Source organism: Carcharhinus amblyrhynchos, chromosome 21 (assembly GCF_965287045.1).
Source record: "Carcharhinus amblyrhynchos chromosome 21, sCarAmb.v2.hapA, whole genome shotgun sequence".
Taxonomy (NCBI): domain Eukaryota; kingdom Metazoa; phylum Chordata; class Chondrichthyes; order Carcharhiniformes; family Carcharhinidae; genus Carcharhinus; species Carcharhinus amblyrhynchos.
Window position 1 is genome coordinate 40,819,661 of NC_137344.1, and position 26,900 is coordinate 40,846,560.

The 26,900-nt window shown below is 43.9% G+C and overlaps 1 protein-coding gene across 7 annotated transcripts in view; it reads left to right on the forward strand.

Moving 5' to 3' along the window:
* The window catches only part of myocd (myocardin), a 620,755-nt gene that overhangs the window by 537,148 nt on the left and 56,707 nt on the right, over nucleotides 1-26,900 (forward strand). For all 7 annotated transcript variants that reach the window (XM_080209049.1, XM_080209048.1, XM_080209050.1 and 4 more), the window contains 3 exons: nucleotides 13,149-13,204; nucleotides 23,698-23,773; nucleotides 26,318-26,479. In XM_080209049.1, coding sequence (XP_080065175.1) covers nucleotides 13,149-13,204; nucleotides 23,698-23,773; nucleotides 26,318-26,479 — 294 coding nt within the window. The remainder of the gene's footprint in view (nucleotides 1-13,148; nucleotides 13,205-23,697; nucleotides 23,774-26,317; nucleotides 26,480-26,900) is intronic.

A 26,900-nucleotide genomic window follows, 5' to 3' on the forward strand; every position in this document is an offset into this window, starting at 1 on the left:
GATTTTCATTAAAACAATGGTGTAAAATGCCACTGTACACACTGAACGGGGATACTGTGCACCTCGCAGTGGATATGTGATCTTGCACTGCTCATACGTTTCTGAAATGTTAGGAGTTGGCCTGCTGTTTGGTCATAACATTTTGAGATTGAAATCAATGTGCAAACAAATTGGTCTATTTGCTTTCATTTGGGGTAAATATTTATCACAGGAGGTTTCTTTCTTAAATTAAACAAGGATTTTTCCTGCAAAGGAGCAAGCAGTGACGACAATAAATATCAATCTGGAAAATATCTGTCTGGTCACCCTTCGTTTTAGGTATTCACGATAGCACTTTTCACGATTCGCCATGTTGGCCAGAATTTCTCCAGCTGGTCCCTGGATCTTCAGGTCCCACTGAAGTGAATGGGTGTTTGAAAGGATCGTTGAGTTTTCCAACCCCACCGCACCGCAACAGGACTGGAAAAATTTGCCCTGCCTCCTTTTCCCGTTCAAGCAACAAAAGGGTCTCTTAGCATCACCGTATTTTGAAACCTTGGGGGTGATCTTACGAACAGAATTCTAAGTCCAGGACGAGCATGGAAACAGGAGAGTTTCTGGTTTTTTTTTTGTGCAAATTCAAATCTGTGATCTTATCTACTTAGACATTGATTCTATTCTAAATACATGTAAATTTAATTTAAATTATCCAGCCTCACACTGGAAATAGGCACAAGGCTGACCTTGCCAGATATCTGGTGCCAGTAAGATGGCGAGAGACAAGAGATTGGGCGCGAACCTAATTTAAGAATATGAGAGCTAGCAGCAGGAGTGGGCCATTTGGCCCCTCGAGCCTGCTGTGCCATTCAATAAGATCATGGCTGATCTATTTGTTTTTAAATCCCATCCCTCTAGCAATTTCTCCACTTACCCACCGGCTCACCATAACCCTTAATTACTTTACTGTTCAAAAATGTATCCTTGCCATAAAAGCATTCATCGTGACAGCCTCAACTGCTTCACTGGGCAGGGAATTCCACAGATACACAACCCTTTGTGTGAAGACAGTCCTAAATCTGCTCCACCTCATTTTGAGGCTATGTCCCTAGGTCTAGTTTCACCTGCCAGTGGCAGCAACTTCCCTGCTTCTATCTTATCTACTCCATTCGTAATCTTATATGCTTCTAGAAGATCTTCCCTCATTTTTCTGAATTCCAATAGTGTAGTCCCAGATTCTCCTCATAAATCAAGCCTTTCAGTTCCAGAATCAACCTAGTGAATCTCCTCTGCACTCCCTCCAGTGTCAGTATATCCTTTCTCAAGTGAGGAGACCAAAACTGTACACAGTACTCCAGTGTGTCCTCACCAGCACTTATACAGCTGCAAACTAACCTCCCTGTTTTTAAATCCCATCCCTCTAGCAATTTCTCCGCTCTCTCTCGATCCCACTGGCTCACTCCACCCATTGGTCGGTGGGAAGCAACAGTAAGATCGCCCCTACCCCTCCTTTATGTTGGATTTGTTTTGCCATTTGTTTGATTGCAACAAAGGACATTTGGGAGCTGGTGGTGTTGAGCAAAGTAAATGCCAGTGTTGCCTAACTGCTGGCAACCTCCAAAATGATTGGTGGCAGAAAAGAACTCGGCAAAATATTTTGAAGGAAGGAAAGTTAGATGAACATGGACGAAACAGAATAGAAACTAAAATCCAGAAGGAGAGAGAAGCAAGTAGGGAAAAAATCAGTTGGCAAGAAATAGATGAGTTATTTGCGCTTCCTTCTAGATTCTGAATCAGCCACTTTGCAGATTATTATGGGTCTACAAGAGGATACTGAAAATCCAAGATATGTGGCACATTTCTCATCTAGCTTCTCGTTTTTCTTTCTTTGTTTCTCACCTATGTTTGAAATTTGCTTTTGCGCATTTCGTTTTTTTTTCCTCACGCTGCACTGTTTCTCAACAGCACAGTGTTTAGCAGTGCTATCTCACAGCACCAGGGACCAAGGTTCGATTCCGGCCTTGGGTGACTGTCTGTGTGAAGTTTGCACCTTCTCCCTGTGCCTGCGTGGCTTTCCTCCCACAGTCCAAAGCTGTGCAGGTAGGCGGATTGACTATACTAAATTGCCCCTTGGTGTCCAAAGATGTGTAAGTTAAGTGGATGATGGGTTAGCCACGCTGAATGCGCAGGGTTACGGGGGTATGGGTAAGTTGGTTTATCGATTAGTCAGGGCAGACTTGGTGGGCCAAATGACCACCTTCTGTACTGTAATCCAAAGATGTGCAGATTAGGTGGATTGGCCATGATCAATTGCCCCTTAGTATCCAAAAGGTGTGCAGGTTAAGTTACAAGGGATAGGTCACAGGGATAGGATGGAGGGATGGGCTAGATAGGCTGCTCTTTCAAAGGGTTGGTACAAAATCAATGGGCTGAATGGCCTCCTTCTGCACTGTAGGGATTCCAATAGCCTGACATGGACTTATTGTACATCTCCAATTTGTGACAAATATATTGTTCTAAATTATAATCTGTTTACCTTGTCATAGTTCACTTCAAAGTATCTGTGACATTAGAATTCTGTAATGAAGCCTGTAACAGGTAAGAATGGTTCATGAAATGTGATGCCTGTCTCGCAGCAAAAGGGGTCCTGAACTTGGTGAGCCTTTTTAATGCTCGCACTTATCAAATTATAAAAGTACAGTTAAAGGTTGGCGGGGGCATGGGAAATGGGCTGGAGGGGAGTATATGGGGATTCCTGGAATATCCCCCAGGACAGTAGATAGGCAGAAGCACCCAAAAGTAGCACCTCTCCCCACTTGTCCCATGCTAATTCAATGCCACCCCAGTTGACTCCACAAACATTGCCAGGGCCAGCTTTGGAGGTGAGGTGGTGATGCAGTGGTATCGCCACTAGAGTATTAATCTAGTGAGCCAGCATAATGCTCCGGAGGGCAAGGTTCAAGTCTCACCATGGCAGTTAGTGAAATTTGAATTACATTTTTAAAAATCTGGAATTTAAGGGGTCTAGTGTTGACCATGAAACCATTGTCAATTGTCGCAAAAAATTGTCTCATTTACTAATGTCCTTTAGGGAAGGCAATCTGCTGTCTTACCTCGTTTGGCCTAAATGTGACTCCAGAGTCACAGCAATGTGGTTGACGACAAGTCATAGAATCCCTGCAATACAGAAGAAAGCCATTTAGCCCATCCAGTCTGCACCAACCACAATTCCAGCCAGTCCCTGTACCCGTAACCCAACATATTTACCCTGTTAGTTCTCCAACTCTGAGGGGCAATTTACCATGGCCAATCAACCTAATCCGCTCATCTTTTGGACTGTGGGAGGAAACCGGAACACCCGGAGGAAACCCACGCAGAGTGTGCAAACTCCACCCAGCCACCCGAGGCTGGAATTGAACTCGATTCCCTGGCACTGTGAGACCTGGCAGTGCTAACCACTATGCCGCCATGCTGCCCCTGTGCCATCTTGCCCTCTCAAATGGAGGGCAGTTAGGGATGGGCAATAAATGCTGGCCCAGCCAGTGACATCCACATCCCGTTTAAAAAAAAAAGAATGAATAAACAAAAAACCCTGGCATAACCAGCCAAGGAACTTTAGGAAGCCGATTTGTAGCAATATGGAAGCATTAGTATTCCTTTGCACTGAGTTCATAAGTGTATTTATAAATACTTCCTCATAATATTTGAAAGCTGTTAGGGGTTAACACAGGGAAACAGAAATCACCTCAGAGGAAGCTGACTCGTCCTTTGTCCAGCCACATTTCATTTTTTTCATCCCTTTCTTCCTTCTGCACCAATGTTTGAAATTTGTTTTGCAAACCTTTTGGCTTTTCCACGCCCTGCTCTGTTTGTTTCTCAGCCAATAGGGATTTCTTTTTTAACAATCTCCGAAGACACCATTTAGAGTTGAGCAGGAACAACCACTCACTCAGCTCAATTTTCTTTCCTGTGAAGAAACAAGCAAAGACTCACTCACTACCCACTCCCAAAAAAAACATGCCCAAGATCAGAACCTCTCAACAAAAGGAAGAAATCGACAGTCCAATGTTTGATGCAGTGATGATGTGGAGATGCCAGCGTTGGACTGGGATAAACACAGTAACAAGTCTCACAACACCAGGTTAAAGTCCAACAGGTTTATTTGGTAGCAAAAGCCACTAGCTTTCGGAGCACTGCGCTCCGAAAGCTAGTGGCTTTTGCTACCAAGTAAACCTGTTGGACTTCAACTTGGGTGTTCTGAGACTTCTTACTATGATGCAGTGATCCCATCCAACAATTTCCACCAGGAATCATCAGGACATCATTTCATTCTGTTCCCTATTAGCTGCTTGTTGACTTCCATAATGTGGAATAATAAACGAGTATTTTCAATTACAGACTGCTGTATGGACCGCTTTTGCTCAACTGTCATCTCCGGAAAGGTTGAGTTATTGTAGAGCTTTTGGTAAAAGCTCTGAATGTTGTGCTTGTCTGTCCTGCAATTAACCAATATACCAAGAGGATCATTCAAGTATATTGAATATGTGACTGGATTACAATGGTTCCGGGTGACCTGACATAAAAGCAGCATAGAAGCAGAGTTGGTACATTATATTAGAAAGCAGTTCATTGAAAAATGGCCACATTAAACACTGAGATTGAGCATCAGATTGTGATTATCCTAGATGGCGAGGTGATATAAAGAGACAAGGGCAGATTAGATGGGGCAGGTGGCGTGTTCCAGTAAGACAGTGTCCCATCATTGCGTGGAAGTTTGAAATGATGCCAAGCAATCTGCAGTTTTTTGAGTTGACGAGCACATCATTAATCAAACCTCCAAATGATAAGTGTGATCATTAAGAAGGTTCAGCAAGTTCAGAACTCTATTTCTTTCACTGCAAGATGGGCATCACATTTCATAAACCATTCTCAACTGTTCACCAGCTTCATTACAGAACTGCACAGAGACACCTTACACTGAACCCTGACCTGGGAACGAGTTCATAGTTATCATGTACTTTTGCCACAGGTTTGTCAAATGGTTAGAAGTACTGGGCAATTGCAATAAGAGGGGAATTGAAGCGAGTGCAAGATAAAGGGATGGCAGAGGTGGCACAGTGGTTAGCACTGCTGCCTCACAGCGCCAGGGACCCTGGTTCATTCCAGCTCGGGTCACTGTCTGTGTGGAGTTTGCACATTATCCCAGTATCTGCGTGGGTTTCCTCCAGGTGCTCCGGTTTCCTTCCACAGTCCAGAGATATGTGGGTTAGGTGGATTGGCCATGCTGAATTGCCCATTAGTGTCAAAGGGACTTGCTAGGATAAGAGTTATGGGGATGGGGCCTGTATGGGATTGTGGTCGGTGCAGATTCGACGGGCTGAATGGCCTCCTTCTGCACTGTAGGATTCTACGAAATTACAATGAGAAGCATTAAGGATAGTAAAGTATACAAAATACTGCTTTAAATTATATTGCAGACGTTCTGACTGTTGTGACTTAATGGAAGAATTCACATACTTTCAGATGAAGAGTGAAAAAAAAAGACCTGTGTCTAGATTGGGTGAGAAATATGAACAAGAGGAAAGAACGTAGATTTATTGAACGTGTTTGAGATAGTTTATTAAAACAGCATGTCATCAACTAGCAAAGGAGCAGTTAATACCCACTTAGCTGTGAGGAGCAAGCCACAGAAAGATGGTAAGAGGCTGTTTTGATTGAATTCACTATCTCAAGGGAACAAAAGTGAGACTGAAATCAAGGATTTGATCCTGAACAAGAATGCTTCGGAAGGATAAGGAAGGGTGGAACAAGAATGAGGTCTGGGACATTGTTAGTTACAAAAGTCTACAGCCCCACTGTGGACAACATTTCAAAATAGATCGCGAAGTAACCAGGTATCCCTGAAAGATATTTCTGGTGTGAGATTAAAAGAGTTTATGAGAGTGAATAAGACCAGTAAGAAGGCATATGAGTGAATAATATTGGCAAGAATGAGAAGTTGTGAAATGTAACTAAAGCAGACCAAGAAACTGATAAGGAAGGCATGTTGTTTTAAAACAGAAGTACTTAATTATGAATTAATAATCGCAAAAATAATTACATTTGCAATAAGGAAAGGGATCATCGAATCATAGATTCCCTACAGTGCAGAAAGAGGCCATTTGGCCCATCTAGCCTGCACTGACAACAATCCCACCCAGGCTCAATCCCACAACCCATTTATTTACCCTACCAATCCCTCTAATTTACACATCCTGGGATACTAAGGGACAATTTAGCATGGCCAATTCACCTAACCATCCCATCTTTGGACCAAGGGAGGAAACTGGAGCGCCTGGACTAAACTCATGCAGACACGGGTAGAATGTGCAAACTCCACACAGACAGTGACCCAAGGCCGGAGATTGAACCCGGGTCCCTGGCACTGTGAGGCAGCAGTGCTAACCACTGGGTTGGTGCATTGAAATAGATTTAAATATGACTAAGAGAAGGCCTTTTTTTTAAATACAGTGCGACTCACAACTTCAGAACACCCCAAAATATTTCAGTCAGTGAATTGCTGTTGGCTTAGTAGTTATTGTTAGGAGGCAAATATGACATGTAGTTGTAGACAGCCAGATCTTCAGAACAGCAAAGAGATAAATAATAAATTAATTTGTTCTGGTAGAAGATACATGTTGGCCAGGACATTGCGAGGGTTCCCCATTTTTATTTTTTACATTTGAACGATTGAGGTCTCAGTACAACAACGCCACTCTTGTCCCAGAGTGGAGCTCAGAACATCTGACCTGGAATTATCTGCGCGAATACTGAAACAAATGACATTTGGTAAAAATGAAGGAAAACGACATGGTGAAAATCTAAATAAATACTTCACTTCCCCCTTTGAAGTGGAGAAGGAGGATAACAGTAAAGGGTAAATGGAAGAGTTGTAATTAATGAAGGATATAAACTTGGAGATCAATGAAAAAAAAATTATGGATAAATTGATGCAATTAAAGTCTGACAAATTCCAAGTTCCTGATACTATCCATACAAATACATGAGGAAGTTGGTTATAATCGTCCAAAGCTCATTGGGTTTGAAAGTAGTGCCAAAATAAAGGAAATATTGAACTCAAGAATAGAGATGGGAACAAACCTCGTAACTGCAATTTTATATGTTTAGGTTTATTTACTAATGTCACAAGTAAGCTCACAGTAACACTTTAAGAAGTCTCACAACACCAAGTTAAAGTCCAACAGGTTTATTTGGGATCACGAGCTTTCAGAGCAGCGCTTGATTCCAAGTGAACCTGTTGGATTTTAACCTGGTGTTGTGAGACTTCTTACTGTGCCCACCCCGGTCCAACACCGGCATCTCCACATCATGGCTACATGAACACTACAATGAAGTTACTGTGAAAATCCCCTAGCTGCCACACTCTGGCACCTGTTCAGGTAGATTGAGGGAGAATTTAGCATGGCCAATGCACCAAACCAGCGCGTCTTTTAGACTGTAGGAGGAAACTGCAGGAGACCATGCAGATATGGGGAGAACGTGCAAGCTACCTGGTGCTGTGAGGCAATGATTAAATAGCTGGAATCCAACACTGGGGACACAAAATGTGAATGCATGTTCTGATAGAAGCTTGGCCTGATTATATTCACCCCTTTTGAAAACTATGGGCTGAACTTTACCCTCTTTCCACTCCAGGAGGTGGAGAGGGAGGCAGTAGAAGCTGGTAAGATGACAGTAAGCTATATTGGATGGGCTCCCAGCTTACAACGTTGGAGAATTTTACCAACCGGGGCGGGTCGCTGTCCTGAACGGAATGGCAGCCCCGGGAAAGCCACTTAAGTGGCCGCTGCCATGAAATTCAGGGGAGAGCGCCCAGCGCTACCTGAACACACGCATGGCATGAGTTTTTTCTCAATGTTGGGCCATCCAGATAATTGTAAAAATGATGCCGTACAAATCCGCTCAAGTAAGTTGTTGGTTCCTACATCCACATGCATCACTAAGGGGTTGTGTTAGAAGTTTCAGTCAGAGGCAGCCTTTGAAATAACACCTGATATTCAAATGGGAAGGGAGTAAAAGTGACCATGAAAGAAGAGGGGGTTGGAACTGATTTGTAACAAAACGACTGTAACCTTTTTGAAAGAAGAGGTTTTGAACGTATTGATGACATTGGCCACACACGCAAGAAGTGCTGGCAGGTTTCAATAGGCAGGGCCCAATTTTAACTTCCTGCAATGAGATTTGAATGGGTTAAAATCAGGCCCATAATGCCGTTTGCATCCATAGTGTCGCATGATCTTCATTTATATAAAAATACGCAAGAAGGATCTTGCAGCTTTTCCAAAAGATGTGCTGGTTAGGTGCATTGGCCGTGCTAAATTCTCCCTCAGTGTACCCGAACAGGGACCAGAATGTGGCGACGAGGGGATTTTCTTAGTAACTCCATTGCAGTATTAATGTAAGTCCACCAGTGACACTAATAAAGAAATAAATAATAAAATGTAATATCTGAGATGATCTCACTCTCTACAGTGATAGTATTCTCTTATGTGGTTTTATTCAGCCTTAAGGTCGTGGGTTTTGAATTTGTAAAGCTTCTACTGGTCAGAACCACACAAATAATAAACTGCTTAGTTAACATTAGTAGGGGATAGCTGTGCTACAGAGTAAATGGATACAGTATGGTATTGACCATGATGTACCTTAATCACATATTGTAGGATAATGGCATATAATCTTACATGCAGCATGGTGGCACAGTGGTTAGCACTGCTGCCTCACAGTGCCAGGGACCCGGGTTCGATTCTTGGCTTGGGTCACTGTTCGTGTCGAGTTTGCATGTTCTCTCCAGTGCTCCAGTTTCCTCCCACAGTCCAAAGATATGCGGGTAGGTGCGTTGGCCATGCTAAATTCTAAATGAGTGTGGCAACTCGGGGAATTTCACAATAACTTAATTGCAGTGTGTATGTAAGCCTACTTGTGACTAATGAACTTTGCTTTAAGTCCAGAGGTTGTTCAATCTTCTAAATCTTAAAAGAATGCTATTCTCTATGGAGCTATCACTTGAAAGTGGATTGAACTACCTCATAGGGCGGCACGGTAGCACAGTGGTTAGCACTGCTGCTTCACAGTTCCAGGGACCTGGGTTCGATTCCCGGCTCGGATCATTGTCTGTGTGGGGTTTGCATGTTCTCCTTGTGTCTGCGTGGGTTTCCTCCGGGTACTCCGGTTTCCTCCCACAATCCAAAGATGTGCGGGTTTGATTGGCCATGCTGACATTGCCCCTTGGTGTCCTGAGATGCATAGGTTAGAGGGAGTAGCGGGTAAAATGTGTCGGGATATGGGAATAGAGCCTGGGTGGGATTCTGGTTGGTTCAGACTCAATGGGCTGAAGGGCCTCTTTGTGCACTGTAGGGTTCTATGATTCTAAAACTATTTTGCTTCTCTTGGAAGGATAATGTCAGAATACAAAAAGAGTGGCTAAATTGTAGAAGCTGGAGATAGCTCTGCCTGACCTTTTATCTATTTATAACTTCAATTGTTAACATTTTCATTAATTTTACACCTATGCACCACTCCCTGGTGAGGCAATGTCAGCTTGACTCAATTAGTGGCTGTGACATCTCTTCAATCAGAAGTTTGTGGTTTCTCGTTCCACCATGGCACATCAGTGAGGCTAAAGCTCCATGCAGCACCGAGGCAACACTGTGTTGCTGAAAAGAGAGAGATGTTGCCGAAACTTTTCATCTTGCACTCAACAGGACAAACACAAGAATGTTTGTTTGAAATTTGGCAATCACAACAATTTATACCACAGGAGAAGAGTGTGTTGATTGGTTGGCTAATGGACTGTTATTGGCTGAGGCATTGCCACGGAGAAAGCAACATAGAAGCACAGGCCCTCCAAGTTCTGAGGTCATTCAAACAAACACCAGGCTTGAACATATTCCTTTTGTTTGCAGAGGATAGCTCCTTGTGTATGAACATATCTCAATTGTAGCAAGTGCAAATGAGGCACATTACCTGGGAGCATGGCGGGCCGTTGACTTTTCCATGGCAGCGGGTTTGGTAGCAGGTGGAAGTGGAGGATCTGGCAGGACCCAAAAAGCAGGAAACCAGCCGGTGTAAAATCACATTGCTATCCTCCCAGTGGTGGGTTTGTGGGGCTGTGTCTTCCTGTTGGCTGGTGGTGTGAATACCGTTTGTATTTATTTGCATTTCATGAATACTGATTCAAGCAGCTGCCTGCCATTATACCGTCAGGGCTTTCAATTTTGCCTCACGCTGGTGGGCAATTATATTGGTCTAAAACCTAACTGATAAAGAGTGGTGTGCACAAGGTGGTCCTCAGTTTACCAGAGACTTTGAGGTGAATGCAACAAAACTTTCCTGCCATATTGCTACACTGCTTCTGATGCACTATTCGCCATTCTGCCCGGGCAGACCATATCCTGCCCTCCATCTCCTGCCAAGTGGGAATTTGGGGACAGCATCGTGCTGGACCCCTCACCACCAAGTCAGATCAGTACAGCACCTAGTGTTGGGAGTTCAGGAATCTCCTTCCCCCCCTCACCCCACTGGTATTTACCTGGACAACCCTGTGCTGTGGGACTCAGGCAACCACTACAACCAAGGGCTGAATTCAACCAAAGATGGAGCGCTAGAAGATGCCAGAGGGGTGGGGAGAGGGCTGACAAAGACAGTGGGGCGGAGGGCAACATGGACAGAGGGCTGTGCAGGGGGGTAGCGGTGGGAAGAAGAGGGTAAAGGTTCAGGATGGAAGGCGGTGGATGAGGAAGACAAGCAATGGAAGACTCGGGAGGGAAGCTGGACCCCAACATGAAAAGTTCACAAACAGGGGGTCAAAGAGGGAGCATTTCATTTACTAGAAGGGGGTGCACAAAGATTTCACATGCAGTGGGTAAATGTGCAAGTGGGGCATGAGCCCCGGTAATGAGCTCAAGGGGAGGGTGGTTGATTTGAGGAAAGCATTCCTACTTGAGGCCGCTAGCCTTTTCCCTCTGGGTTGCTGACATCCTGCACGGGTCTGGTGAAGACAGGGTGGTATGACTGTGCTGGGCTGGTGTTTAAATATGGCACCGGGACCTTAAAAGCCGTTAGCTGACAGCAGAAAGACAGATCAGCTGCTGACCCATCAGGTGATTTGTGGGGAATTCATAATTAATGAGGTTCTATGCATCACTGCTTAGCACTGATGCTTCACAGCTCCAGGGACCCAGGTTCGATTCTCGGCTTGGGTCACTGTCAGTGTTTGCACATTCTCCTCATGTCTGCGTGGATTTCCTCTGGGTACTCCGGTCTCCTCCCACAGTCCAAAGATGTGCAGGTTAGGTTGATTGGCCTTGCTAAATTGCCCCTTAGTGCCCTGAGATGCATTGGTTAGGGGGATTAGTGGGTAAATATGTAGGGATATGGGGGTAGGGAATGGGTGGGGTTGTGGTCCGTGCAGACTCAATGGGCCAAATGGCTTCTCTCTGTGCTGTAGGGTTTCTATGATTTCGATGTACAGAGTTTAGTTTGGGATCCCACCATTCAGGCCACTGGGAAAGGCACTGCCGGAGCTGCTTGTCACTCCACTTAGTCTCAAAAGTAGAGAATTCTGCCCCAGAATGACCTCAGTTGACAGTCATGTTACTGTCGTGGATGTGATATGCATAAACCAGGTGCAGCTCCCAAAAATATTTCATCAAAAATTACAAGATTAGCATCAGCAGTTTAAAGAAACAGCAGAGATAACTTTGTTGCGGGAAAACTTTATAATTCAGTTTCTGCGTCATCACAGCTGACAGGTGAATGGATAAGGATCATATCAGCAAAGGACTGCAAGGTGGAGGTGCATTTCTTTGTGGGTTCCAAATTATACACATTAGATGTGCTGTTAATATCCCTGCAGAAGGCTACAGTTGATGCTGTTTAGCAAACCGTAGGAACATAAACTTCAATAAAGTCCTTCACCTGAGTATTAAAATCCGAGTAAATGCTGGATAGTGAATTTCTAAATACAATATCTGCTATCCAGGATACTTGCTGCAGATTATATTGTCTGTGTGGACTTTGCACATTCTCCTCATGTGTGTGTGGGTTTCCTCCGGGTGCTCCAGTTTCCACCTACAGTCAAAGATGTGCAAATTAGGCTGATTGGCCATGCTAATCTCTTAGTGTCGTGAGATGCCCAGGTTAGCGGGATTAGCGGCTAAATATGTAGGGAATGGGGGTAGGACCTGGATGGGATTGTGGTTGGTGCAGACTCAATGGACTGAGTGGCCGCCTTCTGCACTGTAGGGTTTCTGTGATTTCTATATTGGTTAATTCCACAGCAAATCTCTGTAATGTGCATTGTGGGTGTTTTTTGGCTCAGAAACGTACCTGATTTTGGTGAGTGGGCCAGGATGTGACATCGACTTGACCTCAGTCTCCCCCTCTGTTAGTTAAGAAGAGCCAGTTCCTCAGGAGTGCGGTTTGGAGTGCATTGGCCCTTGGAAAGCTTCACTGAATCAGAGCGGTGTGAAGTCTTGCTGATCAAAAATGTACCGCACGTTTTGCGAAATAACGTATAGAAACATAGAATCCCTACAGTGCAAAAGGAGGCCATTCAGCCCATCAAGCAAAATCTGCCCCTCTCCAGAATTTGACCGTAAATTGGATTTGCCGGGTTATATAACTGTTTCCTCATTTTAATGATTAAATGTCAGGAAGAAGCGGATTTCCATTTGACATAGTACCTGAACTAGCTGAAGTTGTGTTTGTTAAACACTGCAGGATGAATTTCAGTGCTGAACCGTGATGGAAAACTCATTGAACAGGAACTACAGAAGGCAGAATCCACAACGGGGCAAATAAAAGCTGCAATTATAACACTGTCCTAATGTGCCCTATGTGTCCATGGGTGGATTTTGTTCTAATGGAATGATAATATGATTGCAATTATTATTTGGTGTTTGATTATATGTAATTATTACGTTCGGAAGGCCTCTAATTTCAGCTTCTGTCAGTGAAACAATGTCAGGCGTCATGAGATTGAACTTGGTATCCTCTGAGATGGATGAGAGCGAGAATATATTGATGTGTAATCATAAGGAGTTTTGAAACCTGGAATTAGAGTTCTTGATGATCCTGCTATCAATTTAAACTTGTTTTGTTTATTATTCCAGCACTAAAGAGTCCAGCTGCATTTCATGAACAGAGGAAAAGTCTGGAAAGAGCCAAGGTATGGATGGTCACAAGGTGTGGGTGACAAACTCAGGAATGACTTTGTGGGGTATTAATTTGAATGGTGATTCGGATTTGACAGCATTGCATAGGATAGAAGGCAAAGAGACGGGCCAATCGGCCCACCCAGTCCCCGCCAGTGTCCCAAACACACATTGGAGCCTCCTCCCATCTTTCCTCAAATAAATTAATCATCGTAACTCTCTAATTCCTTCTGATTCATGTTTTTACCTGGCGTCCTCCCCCCCACCCTCCCAGGTGCATCTCTATTATTCACTCCAGCCACTCCCTGTGGCAGCGAATTCCACATTCTCATCGCTCCTTGGGTGAAGAGGTTACTTCAGAATTTCCCATTGGATCTCTGGATGAGTTGCAGGAGCAGAAAACGAATTTGTGAAGCTGAAAGCCAAATATTGCACGTGCTGGAAATCTGAAATAAAATCATAAAAGGCTGGGGAATCTCTGGCAGCATCTGTCAAGAGAGAAACAGAGTCATTGATTCATCTAAGAAGAGTCATGCAGGGCTCACAATTTCGTTTCTCTCTCTACAGGTGCTGCCAGAGCTGCTGAGTTTTTCCAGCATTTTCTGTTTCAGAATCATAGAATCTACAGTGCAGAAGGAGGCCATTCGGCCCATCGAGCATGCACCTGCAACAATCCAACTCGGGCCCTATCTCCGTAATCCTCACGTATTTACCCTGCTAATCCCCCTGACGCTAAGGGGGACAATTTGCGATGGTCAATCCACCTAACTTGAACATCTTCGGACTGTGAGAGGAAACCGGAGCACCCGGAGGAAACCCACTTGGACACAGAGAATGTGCACACTCCACACAGACAGTGACCGAGGCTGGAATTGAATCTGGGTTCCTGGTGCTGTGAGGCAGCAGTGCTAACCACTGTGCCACCGCGCTGCCCGAGCTGAGCTTATGTCTTCAGTAAAAAAAAAACACTTTGCAAAACATTTATCTCGTCGGATTAAAACTAACTTCTAATCCCAGAAACGATATTATTCCAAACAAAAGCTAAATGTAGAATTTAACATGAGGCTGCACACGATTTCATATCGGAAATGTTTTAATGATGAAAACTTCACCATTTAGTTATGTGGATCAATAAGTGTTCATTTCCAGACAGCATGGTGGCACAGTGGTTAGCGCTGCTGTGTCACAGCGCCAGGAAGCCAGGTTCAATTGCAACCTTGGGTGGCTGTGCAAATTCTCCCCGGGTCCTCCGGTTTCCTCGCACAAACCAAAGATGTGCAGGTTAGGTGGATTGGCCATGGTAGATGTGCGGGGTTACGTGGATAGGGTGAGGATATGGGGGGGGGGGGGGGAGGCGGGATCAGGATATTGAGTTGGATGATCAGCTATGACCGTAATGAATGGCGAAACGAGCTCAGCAGGCTGAATAGCCTCCTGCTCCTATTTATGTAATTGTTCAGGGTCAGCTTGATTTCACATCAATTCTCACAACAAAGAAGAAATTCTGAGATCTCTAAATTCTTGCAGATCAAAAATGTATAGCATATTTCGTGAAATAATGTACTTTGTTTTGTTCAAATCATTTTATCAGGTTATTGCCAGAGCCCTGCTGGCTCGTATACTGCAGGAACCGGGATAAAATAGCCACTGAATTACATAAGTTAGTCAATAAAATATCCCAGTTAGTCCATAACTGTAATGCAGATTTTCAGTGCTATTTATTTGAATAGGATCACTTGACCATTTCACCAATGAATTACACGAGGGAGCTTAACAGACAATGAAAGCCTTGCCCTGAGACAGAATAAAGGGGACAATGATTGATCTGTGTTCTGGCAGAGTCTGCTCAGTCTACTCCAGTGACAGAAGGACATGAGCACCCACTCCTGTTGTAAACCTAGAATCTCACAACTGAACATTTAATTTACTGATGAAGAGCTATGCAGCATAGATCACAGAATATTGTAGGCACGGTGGCACAGTGGTTAGCACTGCTGCCTCGCATCGCCAGGGACCCGGGTTCGATTCCCAGCTTGCGTCACTGTCTGTGTAGAATTTACATGTTCTCCCCGGGTGCTCCAGTTTCCTCCCACAGTCCGAAAGGCGTGTTGGTTAGGTGAGAATTCAGGCCATGCTAACTTTTCCCTCAGTGTATCCAAACAGGTGCTGGTGTGTGGCAACTAGGGGATTTCATTGTAACTTCATTGCAGTGTTAATGTAAGTCCACTTGTGACACTAATCAATAAACTTTAAGCAAGTCAATCACAAAGCAACATTTGGAGCCGATTGTTAATTAAAAACGTGGACACGGATGACTTTTATTGTTCTGTGAGTCACGTCAGATAAAACTTTTATCTACTGCTATATGGATACTGTAAAATTTTGTTGCAATATCCCTCAGTGTGCTCCTGTGTGCACTTTACTGTCCACCAAAATCTACTTCGAATTAGCCAGAAAACTTGGATGATTTCCCACATGTATCTGTCAGAAGAACAATGCAAGCTAATCAATGCTTTCGTTAATTGCCTATTTATTAACATTTGCAAATCCATTTGCAAATTTGTAAAATATTTTTGGTTTGGAACGAACTTTCAACACTCTTTTATTGTAGGCTACTTTCAATTTGTCAGAGTACAATGTCTCAAAAGTCTTGTCGTATTCATGCCAAAGCGGTTGAGAATGGCAGATATTATTTTGAAAAACTGTCCCAATTTGCATCTGTAAGTGTTCTCATACTTTCCCCTTGGTAGCTACACATTGGGGCAGCACGGTAGCCCAGTCATTAGCACTGCTGTCTCATAACGCCAGGGACTCCGGATTCAATTCTGGCCTCGGGTCACTATCTGTGTGGAGTTTGCATATTCTCCCCGTGATTGTATGAATTTACTCCGTGTGCTCTGACTTCCTCCCACAGTCCAAAGATACGCAATTTAGGTTGATTGGCCAAGCTAGATTGACCCTAGTGTCAGGGGATTAGCTTGGTAAATATGTGGGGTTACGGTTAAAGGGACTGTGGTCGGTGCGGACTTGATGGGCTGAATGGCCTCCTTCTGCACTATGGGGATTCTATGATTTTATTTCTGTAAGGATCACTATAATATTTCTTTATTTTTTAAAAAAAGACACTGTGGTGATGATGACTTTCTCTCCTTTCTTGAATGCAATGTTTTTCCTTGGGTTCTGTGTATGACATTTGAAAACTCCTCTTCATAGAATCATAGAACCCCACAGTGCAGAAAGAGGCCATTTGGCCCATCGAGTCCGCACTGACCACAATCCCTTCCAGGCCCAATCCCCATACCCCTACATATTTACTCGCTAATCCCTTAACCTACGCATCTCAGGACACTAAGGGGCAATTTTAGCATGGCCAATCAACCTAACCTGCACATCTTTTGGATTTTTTTCCTCTTACGGTGTTCATTTGTGATTTCATCAATTTTCCGAAGCCTCCCTTTCACCTTCAGGCCTTCTGTGTCCCAACCCACTCCTCTATTTCTTCAGTAGTATCTGGACACAATGATTACCATTCTTCCACGTTGCTGTTTATGCTGATATGCTAATTTGTTGGTGGCACAGTGTTCAGAAGGATGAATACGTATTCTAACTGCTAGTACAGAGCTTTCAGGTTATGACCACATGACAGGCATTATATCCAATTGATGACTGGTAGTACCAAATTCAAACTAAAGTTTAAAGTAGACTGCAATGAACTTACTGCAAAAATCCCCTAGTCGCCACACTCCGGCGCCTGTTCGGGTACACTGAGGGAGAATTTAGCATGGCCAATGCACCTAACCCGCACATCTTTGGACTGTGGGAGGAAACTGGAGCACCCAGAAGAAGCCCACACAGAAACAAGGAGAATGTGCGAACTCCGCACAGACAATAACCTGAGCCGTGAATCGAAGCCGGATCCTTGGAGCTGTGAGGCAGCACTGCTAACCACTGTGCCACCGTGCCGTCAAATTCGCCAAGTTTACTTTAGTGCTATGCCTGGCAGAAACTCCAATGTGGAAGCGTTCAAATGCGCCCAAACCACCTCAAGGAGCGAGTCAGCGTCAGGGAACAATTTGATTGGGAAAGAAAATGATTAATCAGTTGATCGTGATCCTTAATTAGCTCCTGTTTTGGGTTGATTCATCGTAACTGTGTTAGGCGAGTACAAAGCATTGATACATGTTTTTGGTCAGTTAGATATAAAGTGGATTTATGTTTTGATTTTTTTTTTATTGCATCCAAATATGAGATCTGTATATAAAGCTGACATCTTTTCAAGCCAAATGGTTACTAATACAAGTAATGAAGATAAGAAATAGGGAAGTTGGACAACTTTCAGAGGAATCATTTTGAGTTTCAAAATGTATAAACTGTTTAGGATTACATAAAGAGCTAACAACTACACAGATAGCTAAGCAACTGACAGATTAGCAGATGCAGTGCTACATATTGAGAATATATTGGGAAAACTAAATTAATCAAAAGAAGGATTATTTAAACTGACTTCCAGAAAAGTGAATCGGGACATAGGGGGATGTGAGGAAAACTCTATTTACCCAGAGGGTCTGGAATGCACTGCCTGGGAGGGTGGTACAAGTGAGTTGCCTCACACCCTTTAAAAACTAACTGGATGAACACTTGGCACATCATTACATTCAAGGAAATGGTAAATGGGATTAGTTGGGAGGTCAGGTGTTCCACACATGTCAGTGCAGACTCAATGGGCCAAAGAGCCTCTTCTGTACTGTATGATTCTATGAAAAGGTTGGGGGTGATTTTCAGCATTTGGATTTTCAAAAACAATGCATTCAGTTGTGCCATGTGCTTTATCATGTATATTTAAGTATAGACTGGGGCTGCGTGAGGGGTTGCGGTGCGGGGGGAGAGGGGGTGGGTAGGGTTGCGTGGGGACTGGAGAAACTTCTCAACAAGTGCAACTGGTCCTCCAGGCACCTCTATGCCTCCCAGCATGGTCATCAACAAGTATTTGCACTTGAAAACCAGCGGTGATTTGCACCGGCATGATGACTCTGTCAGGGTTGGAGCGGGGGGGATAAGGCATGGATAGACGCTATAGCGTAAAGCCCTTTTATTATATTCAAACTCATGGAAATCAGGATTATACTCTCACACCCCTGCAGGAAGCAGGGAAGATCTTAAACCGAGATCATGCCGTGCAAATCCCACTTTGGCTCTCTCGTGAGATTTAGCGGCTGTAATGGGATTTGCACCCACAGTGAATGGAGCTGCCAGAACTCACCCATAGAGTATGTGGGAAGCGAGCCAAATTTCCTCATCACCTCCAAGGACAAGTTGGAGCACACTATCAAAAAAATCCATACAGCCTCTACTATTTAATCGGATATGTTTAAAGATTGAATGACACACAAAACAACCACAAGACTAACCTTAAATATATATATATGTGTGTGTGTGCGTGTGTGTGTGCGTGTAAGGACTGGCAAGTCTTTGCAAAAGTGAGAAAAACAAAGTCCCAAATCCTTTTTGTTATCAAATCGTTGACAATATACTTTGTGATATCAAATTGCATGGAATAATTTGTCACAAAACCTCCATTATTCACCAGGTCATCTATAGTCAGAGAACTCAGACCACGCAAAAGCCTGTGAGCTAAAAGGCTGTCTTTTACCTTTGAAGATCAAACAATTTGTGTTCCCCAGACAGTCAAACTATTGTAGACAAAGTAACTAACTTGAACTTAGGCTTTCTAGGGGCCTACAAGTCTCTATCGACAGCACATGCAAGACACATTTCAGTCTGCGTGGCTGAAATAGGATTAACCGATTTAAAATATCTTTGTCTTTTGAAGAATCTGTAGTTTGATTCATATCTGGGTCAAGAAATACTGGGGCCCCATTATTGGTTGGCTACCCTCTGGAGAGTTTGATACCGTGTACGAAGTATAGTGGAGGGGAAAGTTTGTTTGCATTTTCTTCTAGCAGGTTTAATTCAATTTCCCAGGGGCAGGCAACACTGTAGACTGCTCCCTGCGCAGCCCTGCCCCAGATAATAGATGCAAGTCTGCCTAGCATTAATACCTATACAATGCTATGTTAGAGGAATTTTCCCCCTGTTTAACTTAGTGGAAGTATACATCCCTCTGAGCAAAAGCTCGTGTTTATTTCTCACACTGTATATCAGTTAAAATCTGATAGAATTCCTGTCTCTACTATTTCCATCCTTCCTCCCTCTTATTTTGCTTCCTTTACACAAGATTACAAAGAGTTAATTCTAATTTATACTTCCTGGGTTAGACTCTGTGGGATGGGATCATGGAATTTTAGCACAAATGTTGGGTACAATATTTTAAAAATTTTAAATGTTGAATCCCTACTTCACTTCTATTGCATTGAAAATTGCTGCGATTTTCATAACATTTAGAACCTCCATTAGATTTAAATGGTTTGCACTGTTTGTGCCGTCTTCTCACACAGCACGCTCTGTGTTGTGAAAGAAATTCAGATAGAAATCAATGTTAAAGGTGTACACTGCAGAATTTTAATGGTCTGGATTTTGTGTGAAGGATGATGCAGAGGCTCTTTGTGCTCAGAGTTATTATGGAGTAATTGTGGCCAGCAACTTCCAGAGTCTGCGCATGTGCAGCTAAACACAGAAATCAGAAGTTGCTGTCCCCTTCTCCTTTACTGATTGTGTTATAACAGCATCTTTCTGACAGTCTCAGTAGTTAAACCCATGTAAAAATGTGAAGTTGTTATACCTGTCCACTAGTTAGCCATTTAAATATGGCAGAAAAAGTTGAATGCAACAGCCCTAAGTGTAAGTGATTTTTTTTTTATTTGTATAATAACTGGGCGGCATGGTGGCACAGTGGTTCGCACTGCTGCCTCACAGCGCCAGGGACCCGGGTTCGATTCCCAGCTTGGGTCACTGTCAGTTCTCCCCATGTTTGCGTGGGTTTCCTCCAGGTGCTTCGATTCCCTCCCACAGTCTGAAAGACATGCTGGTTAGGCGTATTGGCTCTGCTAAATTCTCCTCAGTGTACCTAAACAGGCAACTTGGGGATTTTTGCAGTAACTTCTTGCAGTGCTAATGTCAGCCTACTTGTGACACTAAAAAATAAACTTTAATTTTAAAAGCTCAACTTTTCAACATGGCAGTGAACGTTAGATTTTACAAGTGCAGAGCCTTATTCCTTCAGAACTTTGTGTTGGAGATTTTTAATTTTTCTTTGCTTTTTCTTTTTCTCACTTTTATCCTTGTCTGTGCTGTTTCCATCTTTCTTCCCTCTTATTTTGCTCCCTTTACACAAGATTACAATGAGTTAATTCTAATTTATACTTCCTGGGTTAGACTCTGTGGGATGGGATCATGGGATTTTTGCACAAGTGTTGGGTCCAACATTTAAAAAAAGATTAAATGTTAAATTCCTACTTTACTTCTGAGCTTTACGGATGTGGGACAAGGAGCAGGGAATTAACCTGCTTCCAGGAGAGGCGCTGGTAATTTAAATATTTTAACGAGGGTGGCAGCCTCTAATTTTAACTGCCTTGCAGTTGGTGGTGAGCTTTCCCAGGCTTGGGAAAGTTAAGTACCATCACAGCACTGCTTCTGGATCAGGAGTACCCCATTAGCTAACCCCCAACCTGGACAAAGGCCCCTGCGGTGAGGGATCAATCCCCCACTGGAATTATGGGCCCACCTTGTTTTACTACCTACCCTGTCCTGTTCCCTGACTGATTGGAATTCATACCTTTCAACCTGACATTGGGTTGGGACCATAGCAGGGACAAAATATGCAAAGTATGGAGTTAAAGGTTGACAGCATGCAGGGAAATGTGGAGATCTGGAACTCCGCTTTCTCAGCCTATGTAACCTCCCTCAGTTACTATCCAGGCTGATGTGTCTCAGTGAGAATCCTTTAAACCAGTTAAAACAGGAGCATGAGTAGGCCATTCAGCCCTTTGAGTCTGCTCCACCATTCATTATGATCATCCAACTTTCACCTGAAGAGCTGTATCTAACTCCACCTTGAAAACATCCAAGGCATTCTGTGGTAACAAATTCCACAGGCTCACTGCATGAAGAAATTTCTCAGCTCCTGAAAGATTTATCCCGTCTCCTCAGACCATGAGCGCTGGATCTGGATGAAACTCGCTTCAGCTGGTCCTGCCCACAGATGCCACAGTCTGGTTGCATTGCAGGGAGAGAAAAATCTCAGTGCTGAAAGTTGTTGCTTAGAAATCCTGAAAGGACTGTGGGCATAATCAGCAGCGAGCATTGTTTGTTTGCTAATGTCCAAAAAAAAAGCGTTATTATGGCCTTTGTTTTAGAGTTGTAGAACCCTTACAGTGCAGAAGGAGGCCATTTGGCCCACCAACTCCATACTGACTCTTCGACGTGAACATCCTACCAATGCCTATCTCTGTCTGATCTCCATGACCCCACTATTTACCCACTAATCCTCCTAACCTATACGTCTTTGGACACTGAGAATCAATTTACCATGGTCAATCCACCTAACTTGCAGTTAAAGTTTATTTATTAGTCACAAGTAAGGCTTACATTAACACTGCAATGAAGTTACTGTGAAATTCCCCTGGTGGCCACCGTCCGGTGCCTGTTCGGGTCAATGCACCTAAGCAGCACACCTTTCAGAATGTGGGAGGAAACGGGAGCACCCGGAGGAAACCCACACAGACACGGGGAGAACGTGCAAACTCCACACAGATAGTCACCCAAGCCGGAATTCGAGCCCAAGTCCCTGGCGCTGTGAAGCAGCAGTGCTAACCACTGTGATATCGTGCATGCCTTTGGACTATGGGAGGAACCCACACGGACACAGGGAGAACATGCAAACTCCACACAGATGGTCACCAAGGCCAGAATCAAACTGCAGCATTTTGCTCTTATCAAACTAACTTGAGTTATCTCAAATATTGCACTGTACTTAAGAACACTGGAATGTTCAGGACATGATCAATGTGGAAATGTGGTCGATTCGCCAAGCAAAAGGCAGGGAAACCTATTACAAAATGTTTATTGTGGTAGGTTGAATGATGCACAGAGGAAGCTGTAGTCCCCACATATACAAGTGTGGTCTGATTGAGTAATTTGATATTATGACAAACTAAACAACATCGTGCTGTGAGAGGCAGATGCATCTTGATAGAATTATAAATATATTGCACATTATAAAATTAATCCATATTAGAAACTTTGGAAAAACAGATATATGAACCCATAGCATAAGTCCCATTCGCATCATTGTAACACTATGCAAGAAACAGCTGTCCTTTGTATGGGCTCAGCATTTTAATTATAAAATAAAAACAGCAGCTCTGGCAGCATCTGTGGAGAGAAAAGGGGAGTTAAACTTGAGTCTGAGTGACCCTTCAGAGTTTTAATTTTCTATACGTTTCTAACCTATACGTCTTTGTACACTGAAAATCAATTTACCATGGCCAATCCACCTAACTTGCAGTTAAAGTTTATTTATTAGTCACAAGTAAGGCTTACATCAACACTGCAATGAAGTTACTGTGAAATTCCCCGAGTCACCACAGTCTGGCACCTGCTTGGGTTAATGCATCTAAGCAGCACTTCTTTCAGAGTGTGGGAGGAAATGGGAGCACCCGGAGGAAACCCACGCAGACATGGGGAGAACGTACAAACTCCACACAGATAGTCACCCAAGCTGGGAATCGAACCCGGTTCCCTGGCGCTGTGAAGCAGCAGTGCTAACCACTGTGATATCGTGCACTCCTTTATTATTTATTTGAATGGTAGTTTGAAATTGATACTAAAAATGTAACAATATACTGAGGAAAATAGACCTATTACTGGTAAAGGGACCAAAAGTTACAGGGAAAAGGCAGGAGAATGGGGTTGAGAAACTTACCAGCCATGATTGAATGGTGGAGCAGACTCGATGGGCCGAATGGTCTAATTCTGCTCTTATGGTCTTATTATATCCATGCATTAATGTACAATTACGATAAAGACTGTGTCTTTTCAAATTGATCAAAAGGGTTTTTTTTTCAGTTCAATTTGCAACTCCCCAAGCTGCGAGATTTCATTTTACCAAGCAGCTCGCCAGCAAGTAACGGTTAATATTTGAATATAAGCCCATGAAGTCTGTATTTCATTAAATCAAATGCTTATTCATAGATATCCTGTCAGGTGATAAGAGCATGATGTGATATATATATAAATGATTATACACTTCAAAAGAACACATGTAGCATTATATCTAGTCAGCAATTCAGCTGTTTGTGATGCTAAATTGCAAACTTCTTAAAAGTCCTGCTCTTTTTTTGTTCACTTGAACACTTCTGACGATTCACCCCAAAAGATGCTGTTAAATTTCTTAAATGGATTGGACTTTTTGCACCCCAATATGCTTGGTGAAATTCGTAGCCTCTCAGGCCAAGTTCGTCATTTGTTCCTGCCAAGGAACATCTTATTAAATTTTAAACGAGCCTGCAGTTTCTAAACTTGACAATTGTTTACTTTCTTTGTCTTCCAGACAGAAGACTATTTAAAACACAAGATCAGGAGTAGACCTGAGAAAACAGACCTGGTTAATATGCATATCCTACAAGGTAAGTACCAATTTTCTGTAATACTCAAGTAGTGGGTGGCACAGTAGCACAGTGCTTAGCACTGCTGCTTCACAGCTCCAGGGACCTGGGTTTGATTCCTGGCTTGGGTCACTGTCTGTGTGGAGTTTGCGCATTCTCCCTGTGTCTGCGTGGGTTTCCTCCAGGTGCTCTGGTTTCCTCCCACAGTCCAAAGATGTGCGAGTTAGGTTAATTGGCCTTGATAAATTACCCCTTAGTGTCCTGGGTTATGTAGGTTAGAGGGATTAGTTGGTAATATATGGGGATGGGGCCTGGGTGGGAGTCAGTGCAGACTCGATGGGCCGAATGGCCTCTTTCTGCACTGTAGGATTTCTATGACTATTTTAAATGCTGATCCCCAATGACTTTGTCCATGGGTAGTTCTGGACTATGGAACAGCTGTGGTGGCTTAGTCCTTTTTCAAAGCTGGGTTGGGAACCTGAAAAATTCTGGGCCTAACCACATCACTCCCATTTACATGTCATGCTCCAGTCGGGTAGGAGGCCTGCCTGTTGTCAATGGTGAAAGCACGTGGCAGTCCCTAAAGGGACCTACCACTGCCTTGCTGAAGAGAGTGGGCAGCTCCTCAGAGGGCCAGCAACATTGGGTGGCACAGTGTTTGACAGCACCAGGGACCCGGGTTCAATTCCGGCCTCGGGTCACCATCTGTGCGGAGTTTGCATCTTCTTCCCGTGTCTGCGTGGCTTTTCTCCCGGTGCTCCGGTTTCCTCCCACAGCCCAAAGGTGTGCGGGTTAGGTGGATTGGCCGTGCTAAATTGATCCTAATGTCAGGGGGATTAGGAGGGTAAATATGTGGGAGTGCGAGTGGGCAAGCATGAGATTGTGTGCGCAATCTGGCACCGGATACCTGAGGGCCCGATGATTTTAAACATCTGAAGAAAAGCTTCTTCCTTTCCTCCCACAGTGAAGCTTACCATTGTGTATAAATGTACACCAAACGTGTCAGAGCTGCCAAAATCTCACAGAAAATTACAGTCCTGATCTTCCCAGCCTGCTGACTGAGTGTTAAAAGAATTTGATGGGTCATTAATTGGAGGGGAGCAGGTCCCCCCTTTTCCCTGCATGCCCTCACTTTGAAGTTGTAGGTTATCCTGGAGCTGTTACTTGTGACCGCGTAAAAACCCTGACCCCACCAGCAATTGAAAATTCAGCCCCATTTCTCACGTACTCCAAGTGAGATTCCAGATAATCATAAAAGTTTTTGCAAATTGCCAAAGTCAGTAAATTGCCAGTAAAACTGAAGTCAGAGAAGCCCATGTTGAGATATGTTGTTTTCTTTGACTTTTTAATCACTGTTACATCTATTACAGTGCATGCTGCCTGCGTTGTGACAGACATGCCCTGGGGGCAATGCTTGTGCATGCAGAAATTTCCATTTGCAGAGTGCACGATGTTTCCGGAACAATATTTTGATAAACTTGGGAAAAGCTTGAAGCAACATGGCATCAATAAGTTTACCGTTTTATTTGTGGTTTTTGTCCCTTGCTCTGCCCTGCCCCCCTTCCCCCAGATAGGAATGTTAACTGAATTAACATCCAGGAGTCCAAGAAATGAAAATTAGCCAGAGAGTAGGTGTCTCTTTCCTTCCCATTTGAGCAGATTCCTGGTTGAATTAGTTGAGCGATGATGTTAAGAAGGGTTATCAACTCTGCTTGGACGTTGATCCGCTGACTACAACTGCCCTGCACAGGCGACCTAAACATTTTATCCCTCTCTCCAGTATTTTTATAACCAATAAGCAAAGGTGCTCAAAGAAAGCAGGTTGTGGGCGGAACACGCTGATGATTTTTCTCCAGGGTGTCTGAGGTGTTGGTGTTTAATTCCTGGAGATTTAACAATAATCCAGAGGGGTTTCAATCCCTGGTGTCAAGCTATCGATGTAACCAAGCAACTTCAATCACAGGGCAGTAATATATTCAGATACAAGGTCGGGCAGCACAGTGGTTAACACTGCTGCTTCACAGCTCCAGGGACCTGGGTTCGATTCCCAGCTCGGGTCACTGTCTGTGTGGAGATTGCACATTCTCCTCATGTCTGCATGGGTTTCCTCTGGGTGCTCCGGTTTCCTCCCACAGTCCAGAGATGTGCGGGTTAGGTTGGTTGGCCATGCTAAGATTGCCCCTTAGTGTTCTGGGATGGGTAGGTTAGAGGGATTAGCGGGTAAATATGTAGGGATATGGGAATAGGGCCTGGGTGGGATTGTGGTCGGTGCAGACTCGATGGGCCGAAGGGCCTCTTTCTGCACTGTAGGGTTCTATGTTTACTTTTGAATGGAAGTAAAGTATTGCGGATGCTGAAAATCTGAAATAAGAACAGAAGATGCTGGATAAACTCAGCAGGTCCGGCAGCACCTGGAGCCAGAAACAGAGATAACGTTTCGAGTCCGTATGACCTCTTCGGAGCTTTTGGGTGATTGGTTGCGTGAAAGTTTCCTAAAGCCAGCGTGGTGTTTTTTTTTCTCTCCAGAAGTTCGTTACTAAGTTTGGTTTTTTTTTGCTCCAAAAGATACAGCTGCAGAGGGCACACTACAAGCAACTCAGATGAAGCTGAAGAGGGCTAGGCTGGCTGATGATCTCAATGAGAAGATCGCCCAAAGACCTGGACCTTTGGAGCTGGTGAAGAAGAATATAATTCCGGTAGATTCAGCCGTGAAAGAGGCAATCAATGGTATTTACAAAATATGCCTTTGTTCCTGATTTGTGATTTTTTTTTTACCTTTTGTTTTTAATACATTGTTGTCTTCTAAATTAAGTGTGATTCATAGTAAAGCAAACAGATTTGTTCACTGCCCCTGTAGAAATAACAGAATCCTACAATACAGAAGGAGGCCATTTGGTCCATGGAGTCTGCACTCACCACATGTTCCCTAATGGTTTAGTAATCAATCCCACCCAGGCCCTAACCCCATGTACTTACCCTAGCTAGTCCCCCTGACACCAAGGGGCAATTTAGCATGGCCAATGAACCCGGCCTGCACATCTCTGGACTGTGGGAAGAAACTGGAGCGCCCGGAGGAAACCCACGTAGACCCGGGGAGAATGTGCAGACTCCACACGGATAGTGACCCAAGCCGGGAATCGAACCCAGG